At 39.2% G+C, this 13,909-nt stretch overlaps 1 protein-coding gene across 1 annotated transcript in view; it reads left to right on the top strand.

Moving 5' to 3' along the window:
• The window catches only part of MDN1 (midasin AAA ATPase 1), a 140,236-nt gene that overhangs the window by 34,110 nt on the left and 92,217 nt on the right, over positions 1-13,909 (top strand). Inside the window, exons 13-20 of the mRNA XM_061427816.1 lie at positions 543-655; positions 2,095-2,243; positions 2,888-2,948; positions 9,059-9,270; positions 9,812-9,915; positions 11,546-11,690; positions 12,196-12,292; positions 13,520-13,633. Coding sequence (XP_061283800.1) covers positions 543-655; positions 2,095-2,243; positions 2,888-2,948; positions 9,059-9,270; positions 9,812-9,915; positions 11,546-11,690; positions 12,196-12,292; positions 13,520-13,633 — 995 coding nt within the window. The remainder of the gene's footprint in view (positions 1-542; positions 656-2,094; positions 2,244-2,887; positions 2,949-9,058; positions 9,271-9,811; positions 9,916-11,545; positions 11,691-12,195; positions 12,293-13,519; positions 13,634-13,909) is intronic.

Below are 13,909 nucleotides of genomic sequence, written 5' to 3' on the forward strand. Positions count from 1 at the left end.
TGTGCTTCATCCAGCCCAGCATTTCGCAAGATGTACTCTGTATGTAAGTTAAATAAATAGGGTGACAATATGCAGCCTTGACATACTCCTCTCCCAATTTGGAACCAGTCTGTTGTTCCATGTCCAGTTTTAACTGTTGCTTCTTGACCTGCATACAGATTTCTCAGGAGGCAGGTCAGGTGGTCTGGTAGTCCCATCTCTTGAAGAATTTTCCACAGTTTGTTGTGCAGAAAACATAGCTGAAGAAAAATTACTTTGATTTTTTTAGAAGTGTCTTTTAGGAGTATAGCTTTTCTTGACTGTTCACTTTATGTAGGTAGATAGAGGCTTATTTGAATCAATAAATTGTAGTGTTAGGGAACATTCATAATCAATGTTTTTAAAAACAGAAACTTGGAAAATATTTTAAAATAAAATTAAACGCTAACTTGCCTATATAGGAAGCCGAAAGTGCTTCTAGAGGTGGCACAGTAAGCCTCATGATTTAAGTGTTTGAAGAGTATGCAGAATTTTACTCAGGTAAATCTTTTCCCCTCCCATAGGTGGAATTCTTCTGTCAACTTTACAAACCAGAAATTGTGATCAACGAGCTTGATGTGCAAGTGGGTCGAGTGCGGCTTCTCCGAAAACAAAGCGAGGCTGTCCACATACAGAGGTAATCAGGGTTCCAAGCTGAGCTGAGCACTGTGGGGTCATTGGGAACTTGGCGCAAGGAGCATTTGGTCCTGACCCTTTTCTCTGAGTAAAACCCATGTCTGAACTGTGATCTCTCCAGTGTGCTAGACTGGTAAGGAGCAGTGATTTCCTAAAATGTGTCCTGTGAAACTGGATATTAGGAGCTGGAGGGTGGTGATGAGGGTGCTTAGAGATTTGGGACCAGCAAAGATGTATCTTTGATTTTATTCATTGTAATTTATTTATTCAGTGAAGTAAGCATCACTTGGAAGGCAGGCTTGGTCCTAAATTAGTCTGTTAATTCCTTGAAGGCTGGAATTGTATAAGTTTTTGATACCTAGTTAACCATTTACTAAATATTTGCTGTATTCCTAACATTGTGCTAAGTGCTGTTTTGCATGTTTTTGCATGTGACTATAGTAATCCTATGAATTAATGTGTTTATTAGCGCCCTAGGACTCACCTCACAAATTAACCATAAACTTGATTCATGTATCCATGCATGCTAAGTCGCTTTAGTCATGTCCGACTCTTTTCAACCCCATGGACTATAGCCTGCCAGGCTCCTTTATCCATGGGGTTCTCCAGGCAAGAATACTGGAGTAGGTTGCCATTTCCTACTCCAGGGAATCTTCCCGACCCAGGGACCAAACCTGGGTCTCTTGTGTCTCCTGCTTTGACATGTGGGTTCTGTACCACTAGGGCCATAAACTTGATGGTTTGCCATAAACATTTCTTCTCAGTTCTGGAGTCTGGAAGGCTGAAGTCCAGGTGCTGGCAGGGCCACGTTCCCTCTGGAGGCTCTTGCCTCTTCCTGGCTTCTGATGGCGGGCACTAGTCCTTGGTGTTCCTTACCTTGTAGCTGCTTCAGTTCAGTATCTGACTCCATTGTCTTATGGCCTTCTTCCCTGTGTGTCTTTTTTGTGTCTGTAAATTTCTCTTTCTGTATGAGAACACGGGCCATTGGATTTAAGACCAGCCCTTAAGTCCAATACAGTATGATTTTTATCTTATTCCTGTAAAGACCTTTTTCCCAAATAAGGTCACATTCACAGCTACCGGGTGGACATGAATTTGTGGAGGACTTACTGCAACTAGTAAGTGTTGTTGTCCAGATTGTACAGGTTAGGAAACCAAGGCTAAGAGAGGTTAAGTGATTTGCCCAAGATGACATAGGTAGTACAGAGGTTTTATCTTGTCGGTGTTTTGAATTTCTAGAGCCTAGTGAAGTACTAGGTATGTAAATGCTCCATGTTTATAGAATGAATTCTGCGATTCTTATGTTGTGAGCTATCCCATACAATGTGAAGACAGTCCTTTCTTGAGTTGTCTTGTTTATCGAGTCTGATTCCTCAGAACAACGTTAAGAGAAGCTTGCAGCTTGTCTCTCCAACTGCTTACGTACTTTCACCTCCCCAGGGAAAAGTTCACCTTTGCTGCTACGAGGCCATCCTCTGTTCTTATCGAACAGCTCGCAGTATGTGTCAGCAAAGGGGAGCCTGTGTTGCTGGTGGGAGAAACTGGAACAGGCAAAACCTCCACAGTCCAGTATTTGGCTCACATTACAGGTAACTCCTGGAGGGGATGCAGTCTGTCCTAGACGATAGGCATTTCATTTCATACGACTGCCTTTTTAAAAACTAGAGTCCAAAGAATATTGGAACTTAAAAAGTGCCACAGCTCTGTTTCCCCTGGAGATAAGCACTGGAATCTTTTTCCTTGGAAACAATGTAATCTCTCCCCCTGGAAATAACTATTAACATGTTGGTATTAATTTTTTTCAGTTCTAATCTATGGCCTGCACATACATAGTGCTTTGGTTTTGTTTTGAAACAAATGGGATCCTTCCCTGTATTGTGTTTAGTTAAGCACATTGGCCATCTTTAAAAACAGAACTGCCTCATTCCTGTTCTCATGTCTAAATTAATATTTCACACTAGATATTTATTTAGTTCTAATTCATAGACATTGACTTACTGAAGGATTTTGTTGTTGTTGTTTTCAGTTACCTGATGCTAGAGCAGTGACTCTTTCATTCTCTCTGGGTTAGGTTAAAATTTTGAACAGTCAAGATTCTAAAAATAAAATGAGGGGTCAGAGGAAGTGCACATTAAAAGATTTGCCCATACCCATGTCCGCACATCGGATCACAGTGGGTATTGTCAGTCTTTACATTTTCAGAATAACTCTTTATACCCTTTTTTTCTTAAAGGCCACCGTTTGAGAGTTGTCAATATGAATCAGCAAAGTGACACTGCAGATTTGCTGGGAGGGTAAGTATGGTTTTAAACCTTTTTCTTGTTGTTTTGTGTTCACTACTTGAGGTAAGAAACACTTCTTTCCTATTAAGCTCAATACTAACCTTGGAAGAATGTTCAACAACTTGCCCCCTGTGCCTACCCCAGCAGGATATTTATTAGGGTTTATTAAGGGACTCTTGGGGTATGTAGATGTTTCTTTTCATTTTAAAGAATTCTTGAGGTTCTTGCTCTCACAGATCCTGCTGAGGGTGTGGGGTGGGGGCTGGAATGTAAAGGTGAGTATGCAGTCAACTGTGTATCACAACAAACTATCGAAAATTTTTAAAGAGATGGGAATACCAGAGCACCTGACCTGCCTCCTGAGAAATCTGTATACAGGTCAAGAAGTAACAGTTAGAACTGGACATGAAACAACAAACTGGTTCCAAGTCGGGAAAGAAGTACGTCAAGGCTGCATACTGTCACCCTGCTTATTTAACCTATATGCAGGGTACATCATGCGAAATGCTGGGCTGGATGAAGCACAAGCTGGAATCAAGATTGCTGGGAGAAATATCAATAACCTCAGATATGCAGATGACCCCACCCTTATGGCAGAAAATGAACAACTAAAGAGCCTCTTGATGAAAGTGAAAAGAGAGTGAAAAAGTTGGCTTAAAACTCAGCATTCAGAAAGCTAAGATCATGGCATCAGGTCCCATCCCTTCATGGCAAATAGATGGGAAACAATGGAAACAGTGACAGACTTTATTTTTTGGGCTCCAAAATCACTGCAGATGGTGACAGCAGCCATGAAATTAAAAAGCTTGCTCCTTGGAAGAAAAGTTTTGACCATATGACAGCATATCAATAAGCAGAGATTGATAGAGATTGTCTAGTCAAAGCTGTGGTTTTTCCAGTAGACATGTATGGATGTGAGAGTTGGACTTTAAGAAAGCTGAGTGCCAAAGAATTGATGCTTTTGAACTGTGATATTGGAGAAGACTCTTGGGAGTCCCTTGAAGAGCAAGGAGATCCAACCAGTCCATCCTAAAGGAAATCAGTCCTGAATATTCATTGGAAGGGCTGAGGCTGAAGCTGAAATTCCAAAACATTGTCTACCTGATGCGAAGAACTGACTTATTTGGGAAGACCCTGATGCTGGGAAAGATTGAAGGCGGGAGGAGAAGGGGACGACAGAGGATGAGATGGTTGGATGGCATCACTGATTCTATGGACATGAGTTTAAGCAAGTTCCGGGAGTTGGTGATGGACAGGGAAGCCTGGTGTGCTGTAGTCCGTGGGGTCGCAAAGAGTTGGACACTACTGAGCAACTGAACTGAACTGAATGCAGTTAAGTAATATTTATCTGGAGTATGTTCTTGAGTTATGCTGCCTTCAAGCAAGACTCTCCTGCAATTTGTTTATCTTTGAAAGGTTAAGTAGCCTCCACTTGGTTAAATGGAACATCACTGTGGTCAACTAAACGCCCTTCTTCCTTTTGATGCTTTTGAATATGTTAGTTTTTGAACAATTTTAATGTGTGCTGAAGGCTGTAAAACTGATAGATGCTATTGGCATACCTTATGTTGAATGATACTAGGATCTGTCCCATTAATTCTAAACAGTTGCTTGCATGAATCTTGAAAAGCATAGAACAATAGAAGTTATTGTTCTTTTTTCTCTTTATGATGTCTACGAGAAGCTCTTTATTTACTCATTTTTTTTTAAGGACACCTTACACTGTAGCATTATTTTTACTTTTGCTTTTACCAGTCTCTATCCCTTCCTGCTCTGGGTGGAGTGCCAGTGTGGAATCCTGCTTCCTTTTGTGCTTTTCATTTTCTTACCCTGTGGACCCTTAAATTCTGCTCTACACGTACCTTGATGTTATATTTTAAATTTCTATACTGTCTTAAAATCTGTCAGCTGAGACTTAACCTCTCTTACCCCAGTTCTTCTTTTACTCTGTTTTTCCTCAGTGGTCTTTTCTACTTTGCTTTATATTTCTTCTGTTCAGTTAATTGACAGTCTCTCCTATCCCTCGTTGTGGTACTTACAGTGTGTTCTTAGTAATAAATGGAGTTTGTTATTTAACTAGTATGTCTGTCGTTGTTGTTTAGTTGCTCAGTCGTGTCCAACTCTTAGCAACCCCCTGGACTGTCACCCGCCAGGCTCCTCTGTCCATGAGATTTTCCAGGCAAGAATACTGGAGTGGGTTGCCATTTCCTTCTCCAAGTATGTCTGTACTACTGTCTGTTTCTACTCTGTATTCTGTAATGCCCTGCAGTTAAGTATAGCTAACACAGATGGCATTGTTCTTGTACTAATTAAACATAGGCTGTATCGGTCTCATTTAAGACTTTGTAGTGTTATATCAGCCATTGCAAATAGTGTTTTCTTCTTTAATTCCTTTTTTTTTTTTTAATGCAAGTAGTTTTAAATGTAGGGAATACACATTGTGCCCTGATGTAATTGATAATACAAAAGGCTAAAATTAGAATGTGGTAACTGGAATTTTATTTTTGGTGCTAACTTGTTAGTAAGTTAGCATCAGTAATCAAAAGAAAAGTTAGATACAATTCAGTTTTTGTATGGCTGTAAGTATGCCTTGTTTTCTGTCCTTTTGTATAACTGCAAGTGGTGTGTAAATCACATCTTTTAATATATATCTTAGATGTATGAATGACTGCTTAAGAGTCTTTGTGTATACAATTTGAAGCAAAAATGATTTTATTAAAAGGCAAGGGTATGGAAGACAAAGGAGTGGGTAGGGAGAAGGGGTATAGAAAGCTTCATAGTTCTATTTTGGAAAGGTGTGGTTAGTTTTATCTAACTATGAAACTGGTTTTATGTTTTGTATTAATAATTTGTTTATTAAACATATTTTGCATTTACCAAATACTATGGTGAAAGAGAAAAGAAATTTATAGTCCTAATTAGTCTGACTTGCAAATCTGGATCCTTTTGACTGGTTTTTTGAGAAGTTGTAATTAAGGATAAATACATATTGTAAGAATAAGGCCTTCAAGGCCATCAGGCACTTGAGCTGCATTCCTGCAGATTGCCTGTGAGTTTTGTTTGCATATGTACCTACTTACTTTTTTGATTACTGTTAGTGTGGTATATCTTTCCCCTCACTTTTAACTCATTTTTGTCATTCTGATTAAAGTAGATTCTGGTAAATAGCACAGAGACCTACAGGTTACCTGGGAGTAGAGCAGTAAACCAAATTCCAACAGCATTGGGCTGGAGAGAGCCTATGAGACTGTAGAAAAGAGTGGATGATACAGAGGACTTAGATGAAGCAGATAAAACCATTCCAGAAAATGAAAATCTGCACTAAATGGCAAAACACAGAACACAGGTTCACAGTTCTGGAAATGGAGTTGGGAGGGGCAGCCTCTGAAGGAGAAACAGGTATAGAGAGACGGGGAGGGGTCCTTGGAGAAGTCAACAATGATGGAAAGGAGAAATGAGAGGAAAATTAAAGATCTTACAGAAATAGAAATAAAACGGCCAACCTGCATTCTCCTCTAAGCCCCTCAAGTAAGCATCATCCATGAAGGAAACAGCACGGGAGACAGCAGGGCACAAGTGCCTGTTCTCAGACTCAGCATCCGGATCCCGAATGAGGTGAAGGGTTTGCTTCTTAGTTGCTCATCACGTGCTGTTTCATGTTTCTTTTGCACTTGGTGTTCTTTCACGTATGGTCATTTTGGAGTGTCATTTTCTTTTGTTCTGGTCATTTTCAAGTGAATCTTGTTTGTGGTCTCCATGTATCATGTATGCAGCAGGTAGACCCTGAGTGACTGTCCACGAGGACCAGGTGGTCTAGACCTCCTTCTCTTGGCCTTCAGGTTGCTCCTGAGGCGTCCTTTCAAAAGATAGCTTGGAAACTCTAGTCTCAGTTCATAGTTTGATTCATCAGTTCGCCCTGTGACAGGTTGGTTTCCATTGAGTGTTTTAGTTAATTTTTATTTTTATTTTCAGCAAGCTATATATATGTATGTTCATTTTCGCCATCATTTGAAGCATTTATTAACTTAACCAGCCAATATGCCTTCAGTTTTAAATGAACAAGCTTTTTTCTTAAGGAGCCCAGACTAATGTGAAATATAAAGCCATTTCTTTCATGAATTCAGTTCACTGAGCTAGTTACTAGTTGTAGTAACAGGTTGCTCTTCAATGGCATCCCTGTGCCAGGCACTCTTTTGAGTTTTTACCTGTTTACTCACTCAGCCATCTTAACAACCTGTTCATTATTCCCATTTATACACAAGGGACCTGAGGCTCACAAGGATTAAGTGCCTTGTTCAAAGTAATGGCTAGTCTGTGACTTGAACCCAGCAGTCTGCCTGAGCATCTACCTTCTTAATCATTACTCTGCTGCCTCAGTTAGCTTTGGATCCCATTTATTCCCTCATCTTTAAGACTAGCTATTTTATTTAAAAAACATTTGTATTTTGCTTAATTTCTCAACATTCCGCTGCTGACATTCTGGCTCATCGTCCTCTGCCTAGTCCAGTGTAGGGCTTTCATCTTTCCTTCTCCTCCAGCCTCTCTTCCATTTGGTAGATGGATGTGATTCTGTGATAGTGTGATCAGATTACATCACTGTCTTCCTCCCTGACTTCAGTCCATGTGGAATATACTACAAACCCTTCACCACCTCTCCAGGACACTTCTCCCTATCCTTCCTTCAGCTCTGCTGCCTTGCCAACCACACTCCCCTCCGTGTTTCTGTTTCCTCTGTCACCTACCCTGCCACCCAGGGGTATTTATTTAGCCAAACCCTTTTTTGTTTGATTGCCTTCAAATTCCTATCTTTAACACAGCTTCCTCTGACCATCACAGCTAAAGTACTAAAATTCTTCTTTCACCCCCTTTGCTTTCATTTTATCTACTGGCATACCAGTTTCTACTGGATATTTTATACCAGTAGGTATCTTCCTCTACTGTCTTTTTGGTTAGATTGTAAGCTCCTGAGGGGCAAGAGCTGGTGGGTCTTGTTTACTCAGTGCCGAACCCTAGAGGTGCTCAGTAAATCTCAGTGGAATGAATGGAGTAAAGGAATGTTTTTACTAATTAATGAGTCAGTGCTTGCTGGGAAGCGAAGTTAAGTTTGTAAAGTTGTCATACTTTCTCTGAAATCGGACTCTTCCATGTAGATGCTCAGTTTCAGGGCACTGGGTTTCGCTTGTCTCGTTGTTCCTCCTCAGGCCAGTGAGTAAATAGTATCCATGATTCTCCAATTGTACTTGCTTGTTTCGAAACATTTTGATACTGTTTCGGTTCTCAAATTATATTTCTTGGAAATAAAATTGAGGTTATCATCCTTGAATTGTAGTATTTAATATCCTAGGCTGAAGAAAGTTGTACGCTTGATCTTGTCTAATCTTCCAGAATGATTAGTGCTGCTTGGGCAACTTATCTTAAATCTAGCCAGAGCAGTGTTTCTTGACTCTTATTAACCTCTCCCCACCCCCAGTAGTAAATTAAATTTTAATTTAAATGAATTAATTCCCTAATTCCCCAACCTGAAAAATAAAATGCTAAGAAATAAAAGAGAATCTTAATACTCAGAAATAAATAGTTAAGCCTTGGAGGGTCACAAACCATTGCAACATCTAAAAAAATTTTTTTTTTTTACTGTCCCTTTCCCCCAATTTTTAATATCTTTGGGAGCAGTCTCTTCCTCCACCCCACCATTGACAAGGCATGATGTTAAAGTAAGTACAAGATGCTTAAGTAAATCAATTTCGGATGTTATATTTTTTCCTAAAATATCTCAAAAACATTTTGGTCACTCTTAATAAAATATGGTTTATCATTAAATATACATGATGATTATTTAAATGTGTTAGTAGAATAAATGACATGCCTCTCACTACCCAGTTTAGAATTTCAGATTTCTTCATAATTTGGTTATCTAATGATTACCTTTAGCATAGACCCTTCAAACAACATGGGGAAAAAATAGATCATAATTTAAAACTTTAACATAGATTTTAAGTATTTTGCTATTGTTTCTGATTTTGATGTAGAAGAAATCTTACACCTATTCCTGTTTTCTTAGGTATGCCTCCTGGTTTCTGTTAGCTTCAGAAGTTTGTGAATCACATATCTGCCTTTTGTTTCAGTTACAAGCCAGTGGACCATAAGCTTATTTGGCTGCCTTTACGGGAGGCATTTGAAGAACTCTTTGTTCAGACATTTTCGAAGAAGCAGAACTTTACGTTCTTGGGACACATTCAGACGTGTTACAGGCAGAAACGGTGGCAAGATCTCCTGAAGCTAATGCAGCATGTGCACAAGTCGGCTGTCAACAAGGCTGGGGCAGAGAGTGAGCCTGGTAGGTGGCAGCCCAGGCTGCCGGTGGGAGGTCATGGCTGGAGTCTAGCAAGCAGAATTAGGAGGAGTTTGGGGCAGAATGATGCAAAACGAATTAGGGATTGCTGAGACTTAGGGCTGACATGACTAATTCTAAAGTATTGTTGCTCCTGGGATTCAGCAAGATTTCTATAAAAGTCAGTGGTTGGTGGTGTTGATGTACAAGTACCACTTAGTGGTCAGTAAGTCACATATGCTTAGAAGAGGTTATTTCCAGAAAACTGGATTCCACAGTAAATGGGGCTTTTGGTGGCTTAGTCTCTACTTTCTCATCTATAAAGTGGGAATAGTGAGAATAAATGAGTTCTCTAATGCATATGCATATAAATGAAGTGGCTAGTACAGTGGCTGCATATGGTTGGAATTGTGTAAGCATTTAGACTTAATTTTTTACATGTCTAAGATGTGGTTTTTGTGTGTGTTTTGTTAATTATGTGGTGTTTTAAGTTATATATATTATGACGCAAAATATATTTTTTATTCTTGTCTTTATTCTTCTCTAGGGTCACTACTAAAAGAGAAGTGGGAAGCATTTGGTCTTAGACTCAACCATGCCCAACAACAGATGAAAATGACTGAGAATGCCCTATTGTTTGCATTTGTAGAGGTATTTTGCTTTGATTGTTTAGGTTAAGGGAATGTTGATTTGATGCAAAATGCCGGTTAAAGAGGCTACTGTTCTGTCTTCTCTTCATGTTGACATTTTAGGGCTTGTTGTTTAGAACAGTAAACACTTAATGAAAGAATTCTTTGAGAGGGGGTTAAATGTCTTTTTGTAGATGTGATAAAGTCTTTTTTATATAATTTAAGATTTTAATTAATTTTGGCTGTGCTGGACCTTCACTGCTGCCCGGGCTTTTCTCGAGTCACAGTGATGGGGGCTCCTCTCTAGTTGCAGTGCTCGGGCTCCACATTGCGGTGCCTCTCTTAGTGTGGGGCACAAGCTATAGCTGCAAGGCCTTGGTTGCTGTGGCTCCCAGGCTCTAGAGCGCAGGCTCAGTACTTACAGTGCAAGGGCTTAGTTGCTCTGTGGCATGTGGGATCTTCCCGGGTCAGGGATCAAACCCGTGTCTCCTGCATTGGCAGGCAGACTCTTCTCCACAGAGCCCCCAGGGAAGCCCAAAATTGTAGTGTTCATGAGCACTGTCGTTATTATTTTGTAAGATGCAGTTGAGGATAATTCGTGAATTTTTATTGTTTTGTAGCTGTGTTTGTATTTGTGGGTGGGAGGTGGATTTGGATCCATTCAAGTGGGGCTACATTTTTGATTTCAGTGCATGAGTAGTTGTACTATTTTCTGTCCTGTGACCTTGCAGGATCAGTGTAATTGAATATTTGTGACTTAAAGTTTTTTTTATATTTTTATTAAAGAAAATCGCGATAGTCTTCAGACCTCTCACCCTAAGGGTGATGCAAGAATCTTACTTGAGATGATGTCTTAATGAGAGAGAGGTCCCTCAACCATATATCTGTTGTGGAGAATTTAGACATCAGCACTTCATCTTATTATAATTGTTTCTAAAATAACCAATGAAATTATCAAGTGCTGTCAAAATAGGGTTTATACCTATTTCATGACTTGGCATCACACTGAAGTTCCGTACATTTGGTCTGTTTTTTTTTTTTTTTTTTAACTTACAGAAGATTCTTTATTAGGATCACTGTGAAAGCAAAAGTATAAAGCACTTAAATAACACTAAAACAGTTCAGTTTCTGATATGTCAGTTGAATGGATTATAAGGTTTATTTTTCAGTGCTTTTGAAAATAGAACTTCAAGAGATAAAATCAGGAGAGGTTCATTTTGACATTCTTCAGAAACTGTGAAGGTTCTATTATAAGTACTGCACACTCTTGGTCATTTATCTTTTCTTGGTGTACTTACTTATAGCCTCACCCTGTGTTTATTTGGGTTGCTTTTAGTAGCCATTTGGATGCTTTTAAACATCTGAATACATTGTAGGTTTTTATTTACCTCACCACCCATATAATGCAGTGGTCTAGTTTATTGCGTCTTACTCTTAGGGTCAAAGATATTTCTTTGACCTTTTTGGACATTTGAAAAAAGTTAGCTTGACCTTCGCTCTGGCAGCCAGTTGGCACCATTGGCATCAAGGCATAAGCTCATCAGGCAGGAGCAGTTTGCCCCTGCCTCTGCTCTAACCCTGCTCTCATAACTGCTGTTGGTGAGTATGTCTGCATCTGAAATGGGTCCCTGACATTTAATTTCATCTTCTAGGGTACATTAGCTCAGGCCGTGAAGAGAGGAGAGTGGATTTTGTTGGATGAGATTAACCTGGCTGCTCCAGAAACTTTAGAATGTCTGAGTGGTTTACTTGAAGGCTCCTCTGGCTCCCTGGTGTTGCTGGATCGAGGAGACACAGGTAGCTCTTGATCCTCCTGGTGCTGGACTTGACGCGAGGCCTTTTGACCTCTTTAAAGTAGTGTTCTTTCAGTTAGGCAGATTGCATGGGCCTCTCAGTGTGATTTATTTATTCTGTAGATAGTAATTTTATGCAGAGTCTTACTGTTAAGTGTTACAGGAATGAAAAAAATAAAATAATTTGTCAAAGCATTTGGATAGTGGGTAATAAAGCATGCTCACTCAATGACAAAATACACACTGGTGAGTAGGTGATGAAACATAAATAGCATGGACAGCCACACCATAAGAGATGGTGGAATGGCAGCTTAAAATTAGGTTGTGTACATAGATCTGGAAACTGATTTCAGTGGGGTTTCATCAAAGGCAGAGATGGTTGAGCAGCCAGTAGTACCACCCTTGCTGAGCCTTGAGACAGAGTGATTCACCCGGGGCTCAGTGGAGTTAGTCTTCCCCCATCACTTACTGTTACAAGTTATTGAGAAGTTATAGTTTTCTTTTAACAGAACCACTGGTTCGTCACCCCGACTTCCGTTTATTTGCATGTATGAATCCAGCAACTGATGTAGGCAAAAGAAATCTCCCACCAGGAATAAGAAACAGGTAAGGGGACATGGCCTGGTACCTGTAGACAGTTTTAAAATTAAGTTCTCTTGATTTATTGATTGGTAGTAGTAACATAATCAACCCTCATAACAATGCTTGAAATTTCTTGACTGCTGATAGAAGAATCTTCTTATTTGTCATGTTTTTCTTTGTATAGGTGGTAGGAATACAGAAAACTCCAGAACACTAGGGAATTTTTTCCTTTGGGTTGTTAATTTGACATTTAATGTTAATCCATTTGATGACTCATGGATATTGTTGAAAACAAAAATCTTTCCTTCTTCAAATAGCCCTTTGGCTATTAGAAAACCTTCATATAAGGAAATAACAGTATCTCATATAACGTGCATCTTAGGATGAGTCCTTTTGGATCAGGCTAATGATTTGTAAAAGGACATTAAGTTTCAGTTTTCATCATTAAACATTGAGTAACAGGGGAAAGATTTGTGTGTAGCACTGGGAAAAGATACATGAGCTTGTTGTTGGTAACCTTCTGTTGAATCTGAGTTTTAAAATAGTGTTAAAACTTTATTAAATCTCTTCCCACGTTATAAAATAATAAAATAGTAATAATATAATAAAAACCTGGGCAAATTTTATCAACCATGAGTTGTATTTTCCTTTGCTACAACTGTTAATTTTTGACGTTGAGGGGACTTGTTGTTGTTGTATGTACTTTTTGTTACATGTAGTTGTGATCAAGAACACATTCTGAGATTAAGGATGTGTGTTCAGTCACTCAGTCGTGTCCAACTCTTTTGCAACCCCATGGACTGTAGCCCGCCAGGTTCCTCTGCCCATGGAATTTCCCAGGCAAGAATACTAGAGTGGGGTTGCCATTTCCTACTCCAGGGGATCTTCCCAACACAGGGATCAAACTTGCGTCTCCTGTGTCTCCTGCATTGGCAGGCAGATTCTTTTATCACTGTGCCACCTGGGAAGCCCGAGAATGAGGAAGAATAAGCCTTATTTTTGTAACTGTTTTTGCAAGGGCTGTCTGATTTTTGTCTCACAGTAGTAGTAGTTATAGTGTAGATTTTGGGTAACAGTTACGTTATTTTCTGTTTTGTTATGATCAATCTGTATCCCAAGTTGAAAGGCTTTCATAATTCATATTACAAGTGGGTAAAATGAGTTGACATAACTTTTGTCTTGTGTTTTTGTTTGTTAAGATAGATGTATTAACTTCCTCAATATGGCAATAATGGAATAATTGTCTTACAGGTTCACAGAACTTTATGTAGAAGAATTAGAAAGTAAAGAAGACTTACAGATTCTTATTGTGGATTATCTGAAAGGCTTGAGTGTGAATAAGAATACAGTACAAGGAATCATAACGTGCGTTCTCTCTGGTTTCTCTTTATAAACTTTTCCTCTAAACAGAAAAATATGTGTCTCATGCATATAAATTTTCTTCTTTTGCTTCTAACAAGAGAAGACTGATGGAAGGATTATTTAGACTTTATTTTTAAAGCTGGAAACTATGGACTCCCTTGGATTTTCCTAAGGGAGCTATTGAGTTGGCCAAAAAGTTCATTTGGGTTTTTCTGTAAGATGGTAGAGAAAAACTCAAATTTTTTGGCCAACATACTACATACAGAGCTTATAAATCAC

This window comes from Bos javanicus, chromosome 9, assembly GCF_032452875.1.
Source record: "Bos javanicus breed banteng chromosome 9, ARS-OSU_banteng_1.0, whole genome shotgun sequence".
Classification (NCBI taxonomy): domain Eukaryota; kingdom Metazoa; phylum Chordata; class Mammalia; order Artiodactyla; family Bovidae; genus Bos; species Bos javanicus.